Below are 15,784 nucleotides of genomic sequence, written 5' to 3' on the forward strand. Positions count from 1 at the left end.
GTTTCCTGACACGCAGTCATTTGTGGTTTTTTAATTATAAACAGAAAATATTCACTAGAAAAATAAAACAGCAGCCTATAAATATATCTTTATACATTTGAGTTTTGTTTGTATATGACAAAAGATTGGATAAACGTCTCTCCCAGTTGCCAGCTCCAGGAAGTGAGCATGCATGTGTTTATATACACACAGAGACACACATACATTCACATGTGCTATTAAATCCATGCACTGTACAGGACTCATATATCTGTAATTGCAGGTACCACTGTCTTGTTTCTAAAATAAGGGTACAAATTTTCCTAAGACTCACTAGGTCTCTCTCTGCATGAAAAATTAAGTGGGAAAGCAGATAATGCCCAGTAAAATAATTGACAAACAGTCATATTTATTGAATGCGTTTATTTTAACAACCAAAAAATTCTAACAGCCTAACAATGCACATAAGTTAAAAATTAATTATCACTTAGTGATAACAAAGATAGTTGATTTACATGGAAAAAAGAACATTTACAATATGTTAATCCTTATTCACATTGTTGATACCGCAATAAAACACAATTTGTTTTTTTTCATTTCACAAAAAAAAAAAAAAGGCGGGAAATTGTGCTTTGTCAAGAGGCACTACAAGAGAAAGTTTCTTCTTCCAAATAGATATTATATGACAGATATTGAATAAATAGACATATATGCATTGTAATTCGCAAAGATCTGGCAAGACCACAGGCTAAAATGCCCACAGATTCACTTAGAACCACTGCAAACTTGGCAGTGAAATTAAAAAATAAAAGGCAAGACTTAGCATTGAAAAATACCTAATAAATTTTTGGTTGAAGTGTAAAAGATACCAAATGCGGATGCCATCGATAGATGAACCACCTTGTAAGAGCTTGGCAAAATCAGTTTCCATTACGTGTACAGAGTGACCTTCAGCAACAGTGTAAGAAGACAATTTGGAAAGAGTAACTCGGAGATCAGGAAGCAGCAACCATGGACTTTCTGATTAAAGCTGCAGCATACTACAGAAATAGGAAGGATGGGCCAGGGCTAACTGCAAACAACCATCCTTTTGCAAAGGTATATGACGCTTATGTCAAGATAATTTTTAAACATCATTATTTGAAAAAGTACAGGAAAATGTCCCTTTAAAAACTCCAGAGGTTACTGAGCAGCTAGAATTAGCTTGTATTGCAACATGTCTTCTCCCTGTATATTGTAAGTTCTGAGTTAATATCTACACAGAGGTTTTTTTTTTTTTAACTCCTACCTTTTATACCTTTCAAATATATAAATAGTATTAACAGTTATATTACAATGTTTGTGTAGTAAACAGAAAATAACTTTCAAAGTGATATTGCATGAGGTCTTTGACAAGGTTTCGTGAAAGCACAACTCAAAAAAAAAAAAAAAAAAAAATCCAACCATGTGGGACTGTTTAATGGCCAGTTTAAAGCATGGATTACGTTCACTAGGCCAGTCCTGAATGTGAGGTCTCCTCTTGCAATTACTGTAAGTAGAAGTGGAAAGTAATGCTTCTGGTGTTTCTCATAGGAAGCTGAAAGAGATCTGGAGTACTATAGTAGATTGCAGCTTTAATGCTCATCCCATTAAACATCCAGTCAGCATTAGTTCTGCTTTACATAAGGTAATTGCGATGTAGGTAACTGGGATAATGTTTTCTTTTAGGATGAGTAAGTGATTCTACTGAAATCGCTTCACATACTCTATTGCCTGGAGCTGCACAACGATTCAAAAACAGTTCTTGTTAGGGCTGTCATCCCAGGAAAAGGGACAGGAGAGATCAGGGACTGAAAATGTTTGATTAGGTAGATGGAATGTGTACGAAGAAGAGGAAGCCCAAAGTGAAACAGAAATCAGAAATGTCTTTTGGGAGAGGGAAGGATGGAGATTTATTTGAGAGGGAGCCCCTTTAACCGGGCAGCAACTTCTTTTCTAACTTAATATTACACTGAACTATTTTCTAGTAAAAAACAAAAAGACAAAAAAAAAACAGCAACAACAAACAACTTTTAAACGAGCAGGCTTATTAATTTTCAGATTTGAAGCCACAAGCAGGTAAATAAATTTCACAACAAAATGTGGCTCATACTATGAATTCCATATGTCCAATGTCAAAATGTCATTTGATCAAGACTTGCACTAATGGACAAAGTTTTCTCTGCACTGAATTTCAGTTTTACTTATTTGGAATTCCACAGAAATGCATCTGTTCACTACAGTAATGACAAATTGAATAACGGAACGTAGCAAGTCATTTTATTGAGTCATTTTAAGTGTGCATTGTGTCTTTAAGATTTATTTGACTTGTATCATTTTAATGTGCCCTGATTTTTTTCACTTCACTTTTTTTTTTTTCGGCAGTGTCGTTTATTTTGTTAAATACATACCTCAAAAATTACCCATTAAGCTGCCAGATAGGAAGCCATAGAATTAAAAAAAAAAAAAATCAGGGACAAACACAAAAAATAAATAGGAATTCAAAAATAGTCACCCCACCCTGAGAGCAGGCCGCAGTTTATCAAAAAGCCAAAGCGACTCACTGTGAAGTGGTTTTTTTAATACATAAACAAGTCTTTTCTTTAAGAACTCATTTCACAGTCTATTCTTTCAGATTGCAAAGTCTCTGTCCCATGCAATTTTAATATATATATGTAAATATAGAGATATATACATATACATATACACACACACTTGTAGCTTCCTTCATTTATTTCATAGTTCTTTTCATCCTGGAACTTGCCTGATGTAACTTCCGTTAAGTGCAAGGATAATGAAGGCAGAGTCTCCTGTGATTATAATGACTATGATCCAGTCATAGAGACGGGATAAAGTGTAACGCTTTAGTGTCTTTGCCAAGGCGATGTCTGATTCGGAAATACTGAACTTATTCAGTCTATAGGTGTATCCTGTGCAACAAAGAAATGTCCAAAAGGGTAAGAAAAACAAAACAGACATAAAAAGACAAAAATAAAGCAAAAAAAAAAAAAACCCCAAAAACAAAAACAAACTAACAAAAAACTTTTAAAGAAATGAAAGCAGAAAATCCTTGGACCGATGTATTGCTTTGCCTAGTAGAAGTTCACATTATCTCTGGTCAATTTCGGCAGGTGCTGCCTTGCTTTTGTCAGCATTTTCCTCCTCAGCCTCCACTTTGTACATCTCCTCGGAGCCTTCCTCGCTGTCGTTCTCCTCTGACTCGGTCAGCAGCTCCTCGTCCTTATATTCGGCCACGTCCACCGCGGAGCCCAGGTGCTCTTTCAGCTTCCCGTGGTGCTTCACATGGTACCGCTGGTTCTGGAAGAACTTGATGATGGTGTGTTTGGGGAGATCCAGCTGAGCCGAAAGAGTGTGGATGGCTTCCTGGTCGGGGTACAGGCCTACATCATGAATAAAGCTTTGGAGGATCCCCAGGGCTTCTAAGGAGATCTTTGTGCGAGACCGGGGCTTTTTGGCACAACTGTCTTCAGTCGGAGGAGGTGGGGGAGGCGCTTCTTCTCTGGGAGGGGAACTCTCCTTGGCTGGCTGAGACTGCTGTCTATGAAGTACCTGATAATTAAGAGAGAAAAAAATGAACACTGGACTCATGATTTTACCTTTCCAAAACCATCAGCCCTCTGAAATATGTGTTATCTATCTAGCACTGGAGGTAAGCTATAGTCATTTGTAAAGTGAGGTCTTTGGAAAGCTTAAAAGCATTTCTGGAGATTTAGTATCTCACCTACAAAACAGGAGGTTCATAATAGTAGTATTTGCCAACATTTATATTCTGAGATACAAAGTCAAGTCATTTATTGCCTTAGGTCATCTCACTTTAAGCAACCTGGCTTCAGAGTCTTCTATACCTGTAACCACCAAGATATGCCACCTCTCTGAAGGCTAACGACAAAGAAATTGGGCACAAAGGGGAAAGTATGGGCTCTATCATCATGGCTTCAAGTTCATATTCTTCCACTTAGCTGAGTAACCCTGAGCAAGTCACTTAATATCTTTCAGCCTCTATTTCATCATCCATAAAAGTAGGATAAGAAACTAACCTCCTAGAGATGTTGTAAGGATTAAATGACATAATTGTTACAAAGAACAGTGCTTGTCTTAAATCAGGGATTGGCAAACTTTGTCAGGAAAGGGCAAGATAGTAAATATTCGAGGCTCTGGAGGGTCGATCTTTGCCACAACTACTCAATTCTATTCTATTGCAAAAACAAATGAACATGGCTATGTTCCAATAAGACTAGATTTGGCCCATGAGTCATAGTTTGCCTCATCTCTGGCTTAGAGCAAACATCCAATAAATGACAGTAATTATTATCAGCCTCATAATGACTCTTACAGTGTTATAGAGGAATAATTGGTACTTAAGCCAGAAAATCAATCCTTTGTAAAATCAGAAATGACTTTATATTCTTTTAGTTCTAGTTTTGAGTCTTTTGATTTTAAATGTATTTTTTAGAATGAGAAAATATTCAAACTAATTTAAAGACATAACTGTTTCTTAAATTATGAATTTAAATGACCATTTTATACTTACATAGATGGACCTTCTCAAAATCACTATAAACTAATTAATCCTCTGTTTTGCATATACTTTGTAATTTCTGGGTTTTTTTTCTCCTAATGTTAAAGTTTTCTAGTTGTAATTTAAATAATTTTTCTTTTATTTCTACCTATTCCCCACTCATTTAATTAAAAAGCAAAATCTTAGGTAAGCTTACTCAAAGGAACTCAGTCCAGGCTCTCCCCACAGGCCTATGTGAGAAGGACTTTGTGGAGGGGGAGATGGAACATGAAGTCCTGATGAGGAACTGCAGCCATCGCCCACACCTTACAGCTTCAGCTGGATGACAGAATTACAAGGTTACTGTGCTCTTCCCCACTAAAATGTGTCATGTTGGCTCCAAAGGCAAAGACCACATTTCCTATACTTAGGTCAGTGCCTAACTTCCTAAATCCTCCCAAAACTTTTAAGAAGAGTGAGTTCACTTTTTAAAAAACACAATTCTCCTTTTACTATTCTCTCATATTTTATGGATCTTTTTCATATTAGAATAACAAATTAAACATTTTCCAAAGTTCAGGAGGAATAAATCCAACCAATGCAAAGAAAACACGTCTAGTTACATTAAAGGACCATTCGTACCACCATCCCTGCCACCTTTCCTGCCACCACCACACACTACCCATATGATCCATGTCTTTTAGCTATGAAACATCAGCATCAAAGCAAGCATTTAAGAAAAAAAAAATCTGTCATTCATCCTGGTCTTGAGGGCCATATGATGAAAAAATACTTTCCCACCAATGTGAAACTGTCAGTCTTTTATGTAGAACTTAACAAATATTAGGGCGGATGAAACTGTTACCTAAATAAGGTAGCAATAAACAAAAGAGGTTTAAATTTTTCAAGTAATAATGAATAATCAAATAATAATAAAAAGGATAATCAGAAGCAAATAAGACTATCTGCTATAATAAGCTGATGGCTAGTGGCAGAAAGAAATCCTAAGCACAGGACTATAAAACAGTGGCACTAAAGTCTGCATAATGTTGACCAATTAAAATGAATGTTCTTAGCATTTTCCTTACCACTTTCAACTAAGAGTAAACTCATGTGGTCTGTTGTGGTAAGCTGGCATCAGCAAAAAAAGTGAGAGCTCTGTTACTTTAGCATCCTAATTATACCCGGCAGGAAAAGCAGAGCTCCAGGGATGGCGGGTGGGGGGACTGGTGCTGGTCAGGTCCACTTTCATGGCAGAAGGACATTTGCTCTGAGGCCATGATCTGGGCAGTATGAGCACTGCAATAAGTAAACCTCTATGTCAACAGGTGAGGATTCCAATTTTGGGGGAGAGAGAGACTGAAATTATGTGCAAAGTACATACTGGAAGAACATAGACTCAAGCATGAGTACTCCCCATTAGAGCAATTGCGCTAATTGGAAAACAAAAGAGAATTAAAATGCCCCATTTTCTAAATTATGCTTGCCTTCTGTAGTAAAAGTCAGCATAACGGTTCCATTTAATTGAATAATTAGATTGGTTCTTCAGGGATTTTCCACTGTGCATTGGTTAGATTTAAAGAGATTTTCCAAAACTATACTTTGAAGTTACTATAATCTTTCTGCATGATTGCAGTTGTTCTTCTCCTTCGGTCCAACCAACTGGCCTGCTTCACTCCCCTTTGTTTCCTAGAACTGAGCACTAGTAATACATATGTACAGAGAAGCCAAACATGAAACAGAGAAAGAACAGTAAAAATAGCTACCCCTCACTGAATGTTTATTCTGTGCCAGGCAGTTCTAAGAACTTCACATGGATTAATTAACTGAATCCTGACAAGTTCCTCACAAAGGTGCTATTTGGATCAAGATTGAACTGGAAACATGTAGCATCTCCTCTTAATTCCAATTCGGAGGAGAATCCTCCGAATTGGAAATTACAAACATGGGGAGTTGTCAGTCTGATAAAGAAGGTTTCCAGGGCACAATGACAAGGCAACTGCCCATGACAGACTAGGAAGATGTTTCTCAAGAGAAGTAATAGTTAGAGAAATTATCTACAAAGTGAAATATATAGTTTCTGGTCAGACAATGTACCATAGTGGGTTGGGCAGCATGATGACATCTACATGAAGATGGTTAAGTTATATCTTCAAGCATCTTCTAACAGGTAAGGAAAGAGCAGTCAAAACACTGAATGCCCAAATGGGCATCTCTAAAGTGAAACTGTCTTACAAGTTAGCAAAGGAGCTGAGCTTTTTCTATTATACTGACACTTTTCTTTGGCTATAAGTCCCTTTCAACCATAATATACATAATATCTGAGATTAAAAGATTCCCAAAGTTATCTGTCCTAACTATCTGTATTCCCCTAAAATGTTCTAATTACTCCAGGCAGAGAGTTATTGTCTCTAGACAATTCCTAGCAAAAGAACAACATAATTTCCTCTCTAGCCAATTGCTAAGAATCCTTCCTAATACCATGTAGTACTTTATTCTAGTGGTATACGTACTCTGAGTGAAAGGAGAGCAGTACCTAATGCCTATAAGATGGTCTTCTCCAGGCACAAAAACCAATCCAAATCCTCTTCTAAAATCCTCCCATCTAAAGGACAGAATCAAGTCATCTTTTCTTCACTTTCTCACATCTTGACTAAATAATGTCAACTCTTTTAGCCATTTCTTCACAGGAAAAGTTTCTGAACTTTCACTTAACTGATATTTCGATTTGGTGTTTTTTTTTATTTTGTTTTGTTTTTGTTTTGTCTGAATCTCTCAGAACATCTTCTAAATTCCCTGTTAGTGAACTAGAACGAATCAAATTTGGTCTCTGTCCCAAGCAAGTGCCCTGAGAGTCATGCCATTGATTGCTGATGGAGAGACCTATAAGCGGTTTCATTCCCAGGCTCATTTGACAGTTTGGGCATAATTTTTTTGTTAATTAATATTTTAAGTCACAAAATTCACAATTACTCCAACTAAGAGAATGCCCTGCAAAATGAATAAAATTCTCTTTCCAAACTAGTCCTTTATGCAGTCAGATGATAATTTTCTGAGATCTTCTTTATATTAATTGAGCATCTTTCCAACAATTTATGAAAAAGCTGGCAGGACCAAGGACTTTCCAGCATTACCTTTTTCCCTTTTTCAAAATGGGCCCAGTGGAGGGGCAAAAAAAATCCCCATTGATAGTACCTACTAACGCCATGCATACAAACACTGTATAAAACCAGAAATGAATGCCTATGTCCTCTAAAACGCATGCTCATAGCAGTTTTAGTCATCACCAGAAACAACCCAAGTGTATACCAATAATAAGATCGATAAATAAATTGTGGTATACTTATATAACCGAGCAGTAGGAAAAATGAACTATTGCTATATACACAAACATAGATAAAAACAGACTTACTGTTGAGTGAAAGAAGTCAGATATGAAAGACCAAAAACTGTATGATTCCACTTATGTGAAAGAATAGGAAAAACAAATTAATATAAAAGAGTAGAAAAAAATAGGAAAAGCCTGCATTGACAGATCCCAGCATAATGGGTTTCCACTGAGGTTTACTGAGTGGAAGGGGGTGGAAGATAGCCTTCTGGGATGTTGCAAATATTCTCTATATTGACCTGTTTGTTTGTTAAAAGGATGTGTATATGTCTAAAAGATTATCAAACTGTACAATTAAAATCTGTGCATTTTACTGTATGCAAACTATAACATATTTCGATATAAAAGTTTAAAAAAATGGGCTTAGTAGTTGACCTTTATTTATCCCTAAGGCAAACACCTCTCTTCATGTGATTTTCCCAAATAATGGAATATTTAATTCTGTAAGGGTAACTATCCACTCCTTTTTACTCTTGATCTTTGCACACTGAAGCCTATCAACTCATCCTATTTCTTTTTTTGGTTTGGATTTTTCTCCATCAAAATTAAAGTTAATCTAGACAACAAATTCATTTCTGTAAAGAGAGTCCTAAATGGTTTATTTAAAAGCCTTTCTTTTTCATAGCTTCTGCTGTTGATTTTTCAGTATGACAGGCAAGGTTCACAGTAATGAAATATCTAAGTAGCTTTAATAACAATAATAATAGTAGTAATAGGTACTACCATTCATATAAAGCTTACTCATGAGACACACATTGACCTAAATGCTATAAATATATTTTATGTTATTAATTTTCACAGTACTCTTAGAGGCAGGCATTTTTACCCCCACTTTATGATGGGAAAACTGGAGTTCCAAAAGTGTAGATAATTTGTTTAAGGTGCAGAGTTTGCAAGCAGCAGAACTGGGCTTGTCAAGCATATCTTATTCAACCATATGTTAAAGCCCATGCCCTTAAACATTATGGTCTCCTGACTTCTATGAGTAAAATATAGAGAAAAATTGAACAAAGTCTTTAGAGTAGAGGAGATAGATCGTAAATAAAATATCAGGTAGTAATAAATACATAGAGCAATGCATAAGGAGGAAGATTGTGGGGAGGGGAAGTTATTTGAGATAAGGTGACTCAGAGAAGGCTCCCTACAGAGGCAGCATTGGAGCCCAGGTGTGAAGATGTGAAGCCCAGCCATGTGGAAGAACATTCCAGATAACAGAAAGGCAAGCAAAAAGGCTGCGAGGCAAGAATATACTTGGTACAATTGCAAAACCGCAAGAAAGTCAGCATGTTAGAGCTGTGCCGCCCAATACAGTAGCCACTAGCCACATGTGGGTATTTACATTTAAACTAATTAAACAAACAAACAAACGTTCACTCAGTCACATCAGCCACATTTTAAGTGCCCCATTGTGTCACTTCTGCGATGCCATGATGGATAGCACAATACAGAGCATTTCCCTTAGCACAGAAAGTACTGTTGGATAGTACCATGCTCCAGCAAAATGACACCTGAGAGAGCCACACGGCCAGAGCATGGAGTGCTTGGCATTCCACCATCAGGGTAATGGAAAGCCCTCACAATGAACTTCAATCATAAAATCTGAGATAGCCAAAAATATACTAAGACCTGAAAACTGCTACTATTACCAGAGAGATGGGAAAATATTTATATAATTACTTAGTAAGAAAAATTCAGTTTGTAATATAGCACTGGATTTTCATCGGAGTATTACAAATAGCAACATTGTCATAAACACAGCCAGAAGTATGCACTGGCACTTCTACCCTCAAAAGAATGGTTAATTTACATTTAACTGATTGTTGTCTTCTTCATCAGAGGTGTTCATCATATCTAAAAGAAATGATATTAAAAACAGCCCTGGGTTAAAAGAATTTTTTAAAAAGTGTATCCATATATCAAACATTTATGGAGTATCTACAATAATTGGACCTATTAATTTATACAGCTTTTTAATAAGAAGTCCTATTTCCAACAATTAAGGTCTGATGAATAAGTTATGGGTAGGAATAAAATAGAAAGTTAAAAGTCTAGTAAGTTTCTTATTTATTTGCTGTAATCTCTCTGGGCTGAAATGTGACACATATGTCTATAAATGGACATGAAGATGGCAATGAAGAATGAGAAGTTGTAAATATACTCAAAAGAGACATTAACTGCAAATGAAACCCAAAGTTCCTTGCCCAGTCATAAAGCACAATTATAATATGGACACATGTTGTTTCTCTGCTTTCAAAAACTGAAAAATTTGAAAACAAAAAGACCTAATGGTACCATGACCAAAGTTGACTAAGAAAGATAAAGCAGCTCTTCTTAAAGCTCTCAGTGTTCAAATGGATTCTGAAGGCCTCAATGAAAACCAGCTGGGAGCCATGTGTAAAATATAATGCTTTTTGCCTGTAGGGAAGGAAGTGAGATCTTGAATGATTAAGTTTAGGAAAGTATGTAATTCACTGTATCATTATGGGGTGAGCTGGATTACTTATAAAATGCCAACACTTTGTGGTCTTCTTTTATAGAGAAAATGAGAAATTATTAAAGAGGTGACTGTATAAGGTGGTTGATCCAGTGTAGTAATAGGTTAAAACAGTTTCCCAGGTGGTCACGTCTGTCTCTCTATGACAAGCCTCACCCAAAGCTTCAGGTCCTGTAGGGTAAGGTATATTAATAGGAGATGAGAACACAAACACAATGACTTTTATCCACGTTTATTTTGGGTTAATATTAGAATTATTTTGACTTGTTGTCTAATTTTACCTCATTTTTTAGAACAGAACATAAACTGTGATCCAAAAAAGGAAAGCATTCTTCTACTAAAAGTTCCAAGAAAAATATACTTAAGGTCAGGCACGGTAGATGATGCCTATAATCCCAACACTTTGGGAGGCCAAGGCGGGTGGATCACTTGAGTTCAGGAGTTCAAGACCAGCCTGGACAACATGGTAAAACCCTGTCTCTACTAAAAATACAAAAATTAGCCAGGCGTGGTGGCACACGCCAGTAATCCCAGCTACTTGGGTGTTGCGGGAAGTCAGGGACCCCAAATGGAGGGACTGGCTGAAGCCATGGCAGAAGAACGTGGATTGTGAAGATTTCATGGACATTTATTAGTTCCCCAAATTGATACTTTTATAATTTCTTATGCCGATCTTTACTGCAATCTCTGAACATAAATTGTGAAGATTGCATGGACACTTATCACTTCCCCAATCAATACCCTTGTGATTTCCTATGCCTGTCTTTACTTTAATCTCTTAATCCCATCATCTTCGTAAACTGAGGAGGATGTATGTCGCCTCAGGACCCTGTGATGATTGTGTTAACTGCACAAATTGTTTGTAGAGCATGTGTGTTTGAACAATATGAAATTTGGGCACCTTAAAAAAAGAACAGGATAACAGCAATGTTCAGGGAACAAGAGAGATAACCTTAAACTCTGACTGCTGGTGAGCCAGGCAGAACAGAGCCATATTTCTCGTCTTTCAAAAGCAAATGGGAGAAATATCGCTGCATTCTTTTTCTCAGCAAGGAACATATCTGAGAAAGAGAATGTGTCCCTGAGGGTAGGCCTCTGAAATGGCCGCTTTGGGGGTGGCTGTCTTTTACGGTCACAGCTGTAGGGATGAAATAAGCCCCAGTCTCCTGTAGCGCTCCCAGGCTTATTAGGATGAGGAAATTCCCGCCTAATAAATTTTGGTCAGACCGGTTGTCTGCTCTCAAACCCTGTCTCCTGATAAGATGTTATCAATGAAAATGCGTGCCCGAAACTTCATTAGCAATTTTAATTTCGCCCCTGTCCTGTGGTCCTGTGATCTTGCCCTGCCTCCATTTACCTTGTGATATCTTATTACCTTGTAAAGCATGTGCTCTCTGTGACCCACACCCTATTCATACACTCCCTTGCCTTTTGAAAATCACTAATAAAAACTTGCTGGTTTTGCGGCTTGTGGGGCATCAGGGAACCTGCTGACATGTGATGTCTCCCCCAGACACCCAGCTTTAAAATTTCTCTCTTTGTACTCTGTCCCTTTATTTCTCAGACCAGCCGACACTTAGGGAAAATAGGAAAGAACCTACTTGACTATCAAGGGCAGGTTCCCCCCATACTTGGGAGGCTGAGACAGGAGAATTGCTTGAACCCAGGAGGGGGAGGTTGCAGTGAGCTGAGATCACACCACTGCACTCCAGCCTGGGTGACAGAGCAAGACCCTGTCTCAAAAAAAAAAAAGTGTGTGTATGTATGTGTGTGTGTGTGTGTGTGTGGGTATATATACATATATATGAGAAATCATTAAGGAGGTGACTGTATAAGGTGGTTGATCCAGTGTAGTAATAGGTTAAAACAGTTTCCCAGGTGGTCACGTCTGTCCCTCTATGACAAGCCTCACCCAAAGCTTCAGGTCCTGTAGGCTAAGGTACATTAATAGGAGATGAGAACACAAACAAGATAATATGAGATATATACACACACACACACAATTTTTTTTACTTAAAAGTAACAACAATTGGTTGAAAGTCCTTATGCATAACTCAATTAGAATTTGTTGAATAGATGATTGAATACATGCTATTATTTTTTAAATAGACTATATATAAAATATCATGTAATTGAAAGTTTCAAAAACCTAGCTCTACCCTCTAATATTCCCCTTTTTTCAAAATCAGCATTAAGGACAATTAATTTTGGCCCAAACATTCAGTAAGGAGAACTTTAATGATTAATAACTAATGTAAATATCAATGTAATTATTTTATGTCTCTGTCACTGTTGGACTGTGAGCTACATATTGGCATACCATATGCCTGGGACACAATTAGTGCTCAGTATCTTTGTTCTGTGGCGCTGCATTCCATATTCTCTCTTTTTTTTTTTTTTTTGAGACAGAGTCTTGCTCTGTCGCCCAGGCTGGAGTGCAGTGGCGTGATCTCAGCTCACTGCAAGCTCCGCCTCCTGGGTTCATGCCATTCTCCTGCCTCAGCCTCCCGAGTAGCTGGGACTACAGGTGCCCACCGCCACGCCCGGCTAATTTTTTGTATTTTTAGTAGAGACAGTGTTTCACCACGTTAGCCAGGATGGTCTCGATCTCCTGACCTCGTGATCCACCCACCTTGGCCTCCCAAAGTGCTGGGATTACAGGCGTAAACCACTGCGCCTGGCCCATATTCTCTCTTCTTTACTTTCAGATCAGTTACTATTCTTGTTCAGCAAAACTAGTTATTACTTTTCTTGCTATTATTCCTTTTTAGCAAAATAATGTTTAAAAAATAAAGAAGCTATCACTAATTACAGGAATTTATATCTAGTGTGTATCTGAGAGTAGGGATATAATTCTTTTCTGTGTAAAAAAAAATTCCTAGGGCACTGTATAACCTATAAGATGGCATTGTATACACGTGGTAAGGAGAAGTTTTGAGGTCACAAAGTTCTGGTTTCAAATCCAGTTTCTACTGCAAAACCACAAGTGCTTAGTTACTAGCCTTGTAATTCTGAGCACGTTACTTACTCTCTCTGAGCCACAGTGCTTGTTAATCTGTAAAATCTTCCTTGTAGTGCTGGTAGTGTTAGGACGGAAAGTGAGATAATATATGCTAAGTATGTAGCAGCAAAGTTCTGAAGTCATAAGTAGGGTTTCAATTAGTAGTAGTTATTACAAAACGTGAGGAGTATTTAAGAATCAGGAGTATAATGAGTCACTCATTTTTTTCTATCAACATGCTTATTATAAAAGCAACAAATTCAGAAACCTTTTTCACCCCACAGATCTACAAATAGGAACATCTACTGATAACTTTTCTTATTTCTTTCACTCAAATACTACATACATCTTTGTACTTAAAATGGCACCTGGCACAGAAAAGTTGCCTCTGAAGCATATGTTACATGAAATTGAGCCTCAAGTTACAGTCTGTTTAAGGTGACACCTTCTATACATACAGCCTGACATCCTCTTAGGAAGACATTCTTTATCAATGATTCTCAAAGTGTGGTCCATGCAAGAGGCCCATGCCATCAAAACTATTTTCATAGCAAATCCAAGACATTATTTACAACATAAACATAAACTTTTTTTTTTTTTTTTTTTGAGATGGAATCTCACTCTGTCGCCCAGGCTGGAGTGCAATGGTGCGATCTCGGCTCACTGCAAGCTCCGCCTCCTGGGTTCATGCCATTCTCCTGCCTCAGCCTCTTGAGTAGCTGGGACTACAGGTGCCCACCACCATGCCTAGCTATTTTTTTTTTTTTTTTGTATTTTTTGTAGGGACGGGGTTTCATCGTATTAGCCAGGATGGTCTCTATCTCCTGACCTCGTGATCCACCCACCTCTGCCTCCCAAAGTGCTGGGACTACAGGCGTGAGCTACCACGCCCAGCCAAACATAAACTTTTTGACCTTGCTGAAATTCGCCGTGAGCTTGTGGCTGTGAAAAATACAACTGCCTGGACCATTTGGTGCTGCTGCCTTGATTGTTGCAAGCCAGCATTTCCCACCAGTGCTTTTGTACCATCTGCAAATTTCAGCAAAGTCAAAAAGGTAAATAATGCCTTGGATTTGCTATGAAAATAGTTTCAATGTCGTGGGCCTATTGCATAGACCACACTTCAAAATTTGCCGATGGTACGAAAGCACTGGTGGGAAATGCTGGCCTGCAACAATCAAAGCAGCAGCACCAAATGGTCCAGGCAGTTGTATTTTTCACTGCCACACGCTCATGGCAAAAATGATGCCACTTTCATTTAAGAGCATCTTTGATGAAGCAGTAAAATTGTATTACTTAAGTCTCAATCCTTGAGTATACGTCTTTTTAATGTACTGTGTGAAGAAATAGGAAGCGCATATGAAGTACTTCTGTAGCATACTGAGGGAAGATGGTTGTCTTGAGAAAGAGCACTTGTGTCATTGTTGGACTTGAAAGCTGAGCCACCCATCTTTGTCATGGAGTATCAATTTGACTTGAAAGAACAACTAAAGACAAACCATGGTTATTCAGATCTGCATATTTGACATTGTTTTAAAACTAAAGTGAGCCTATCACTCCAGGAAAAATATCTGACAGCATTTGTTGCCAATTATACCTTTTAACCTTTCAAGCAAAAATTAGAGTTTTGAAAAACTTGTAGTGGCCACCATATGCTTAATAGTTTCCCAGTACTTAACTTTTTTGATATCAGTGGTGATTTAACAAATATGTTTGGTTTTGCTTTTAAATATGTCATATAATAAAATGTGCCAACATTTGTAAGGGCTGCATAACCTTACAAAATACAGTAAACCAGTATTTTCCAAATGCATGCATGATGTTATAAAGTTATGAATAGGTAAAAGAAAAAGTATGAAAAGTTCATCAATATAGTTTTAGATTCAATTCCACTTTGCAACTAACCATTAAGAAACTACCACTTGTAGAATGTTGCTCTAGTATCAAAGAAGAATATCACAATTATCTGAAATGCAGATTAAAATATTTTTTCCTATTGTAATTACACATCTACCTGAGGCTGGATTTGCCTCACCAGCGTCAACCAAAACCACATATTGTATTAGATTAAATGCTGAAGCAATTATGAAAATCCAATTGTCTTTCATTAAGTCAGACTTTAAAATATTTGCAAAAGTATATAAAACATTGGCATTCTATTATTTTTCTGTTTTGAAAATATATTTATTGTGAAATAAATATATCATTTACATATATGCATTTATAGTTGGCCCACCATATCCATGGGTTCCATACCTATGGATTCAACAAACCACAATCAAAAATATATAGAAAAAAAAAAGAATGGTTGTATCTGTACCTAACATGTATCAACTATTTTTTGTCATTATTCCCCAAACAATACAGTATAATAACTATTTACAT

General features: G+C 37.2%; 1 protein-coding gene across 8 annotated transcripts in view; it reads right to left on the reverse strand.

Moving 5' to 3' along the window:
* Nucleotides 1-385: 385 nt before the first annotated feature.
* SATB2 (SATB homeobox 2) overlaps nt 386-15,784 on the reverse strand; it is a 288,714-nt gene continuing 273,315 nt past the window's right edge. For all 8 annotated transcript variants that reach the window (XM_063791444.1, XM_063791442.1, XM_063791443.1 and 5 more), the window contains one exon: nt 386-3,567. In XM_063791444.1, coding sequence (XP_063647514.1) covers nt 3,106-3,567 — 462 coding nt within the window. In that variant the 3' untranslated portion in view covers nt 386-3,105. The remainder of the gene's footprint in view (nt 3,568-15,784) is intronic.

Source organism: Pan troglodytes, chromosome 13, assembly GCF_028858775.2.
Source record: "Pan troglodytes isolate AG18354 chromosome 13, NHGRI_mPanTro3-v2.0_pri, whole genome shotgun sequence".
Classification (NCBI taxonomy): domain Eukaryota; kingdom Metazoa; phylum Chordata; class Mammalia; order Primates; family Hominidae; genus Pan; species Pan troglodytes.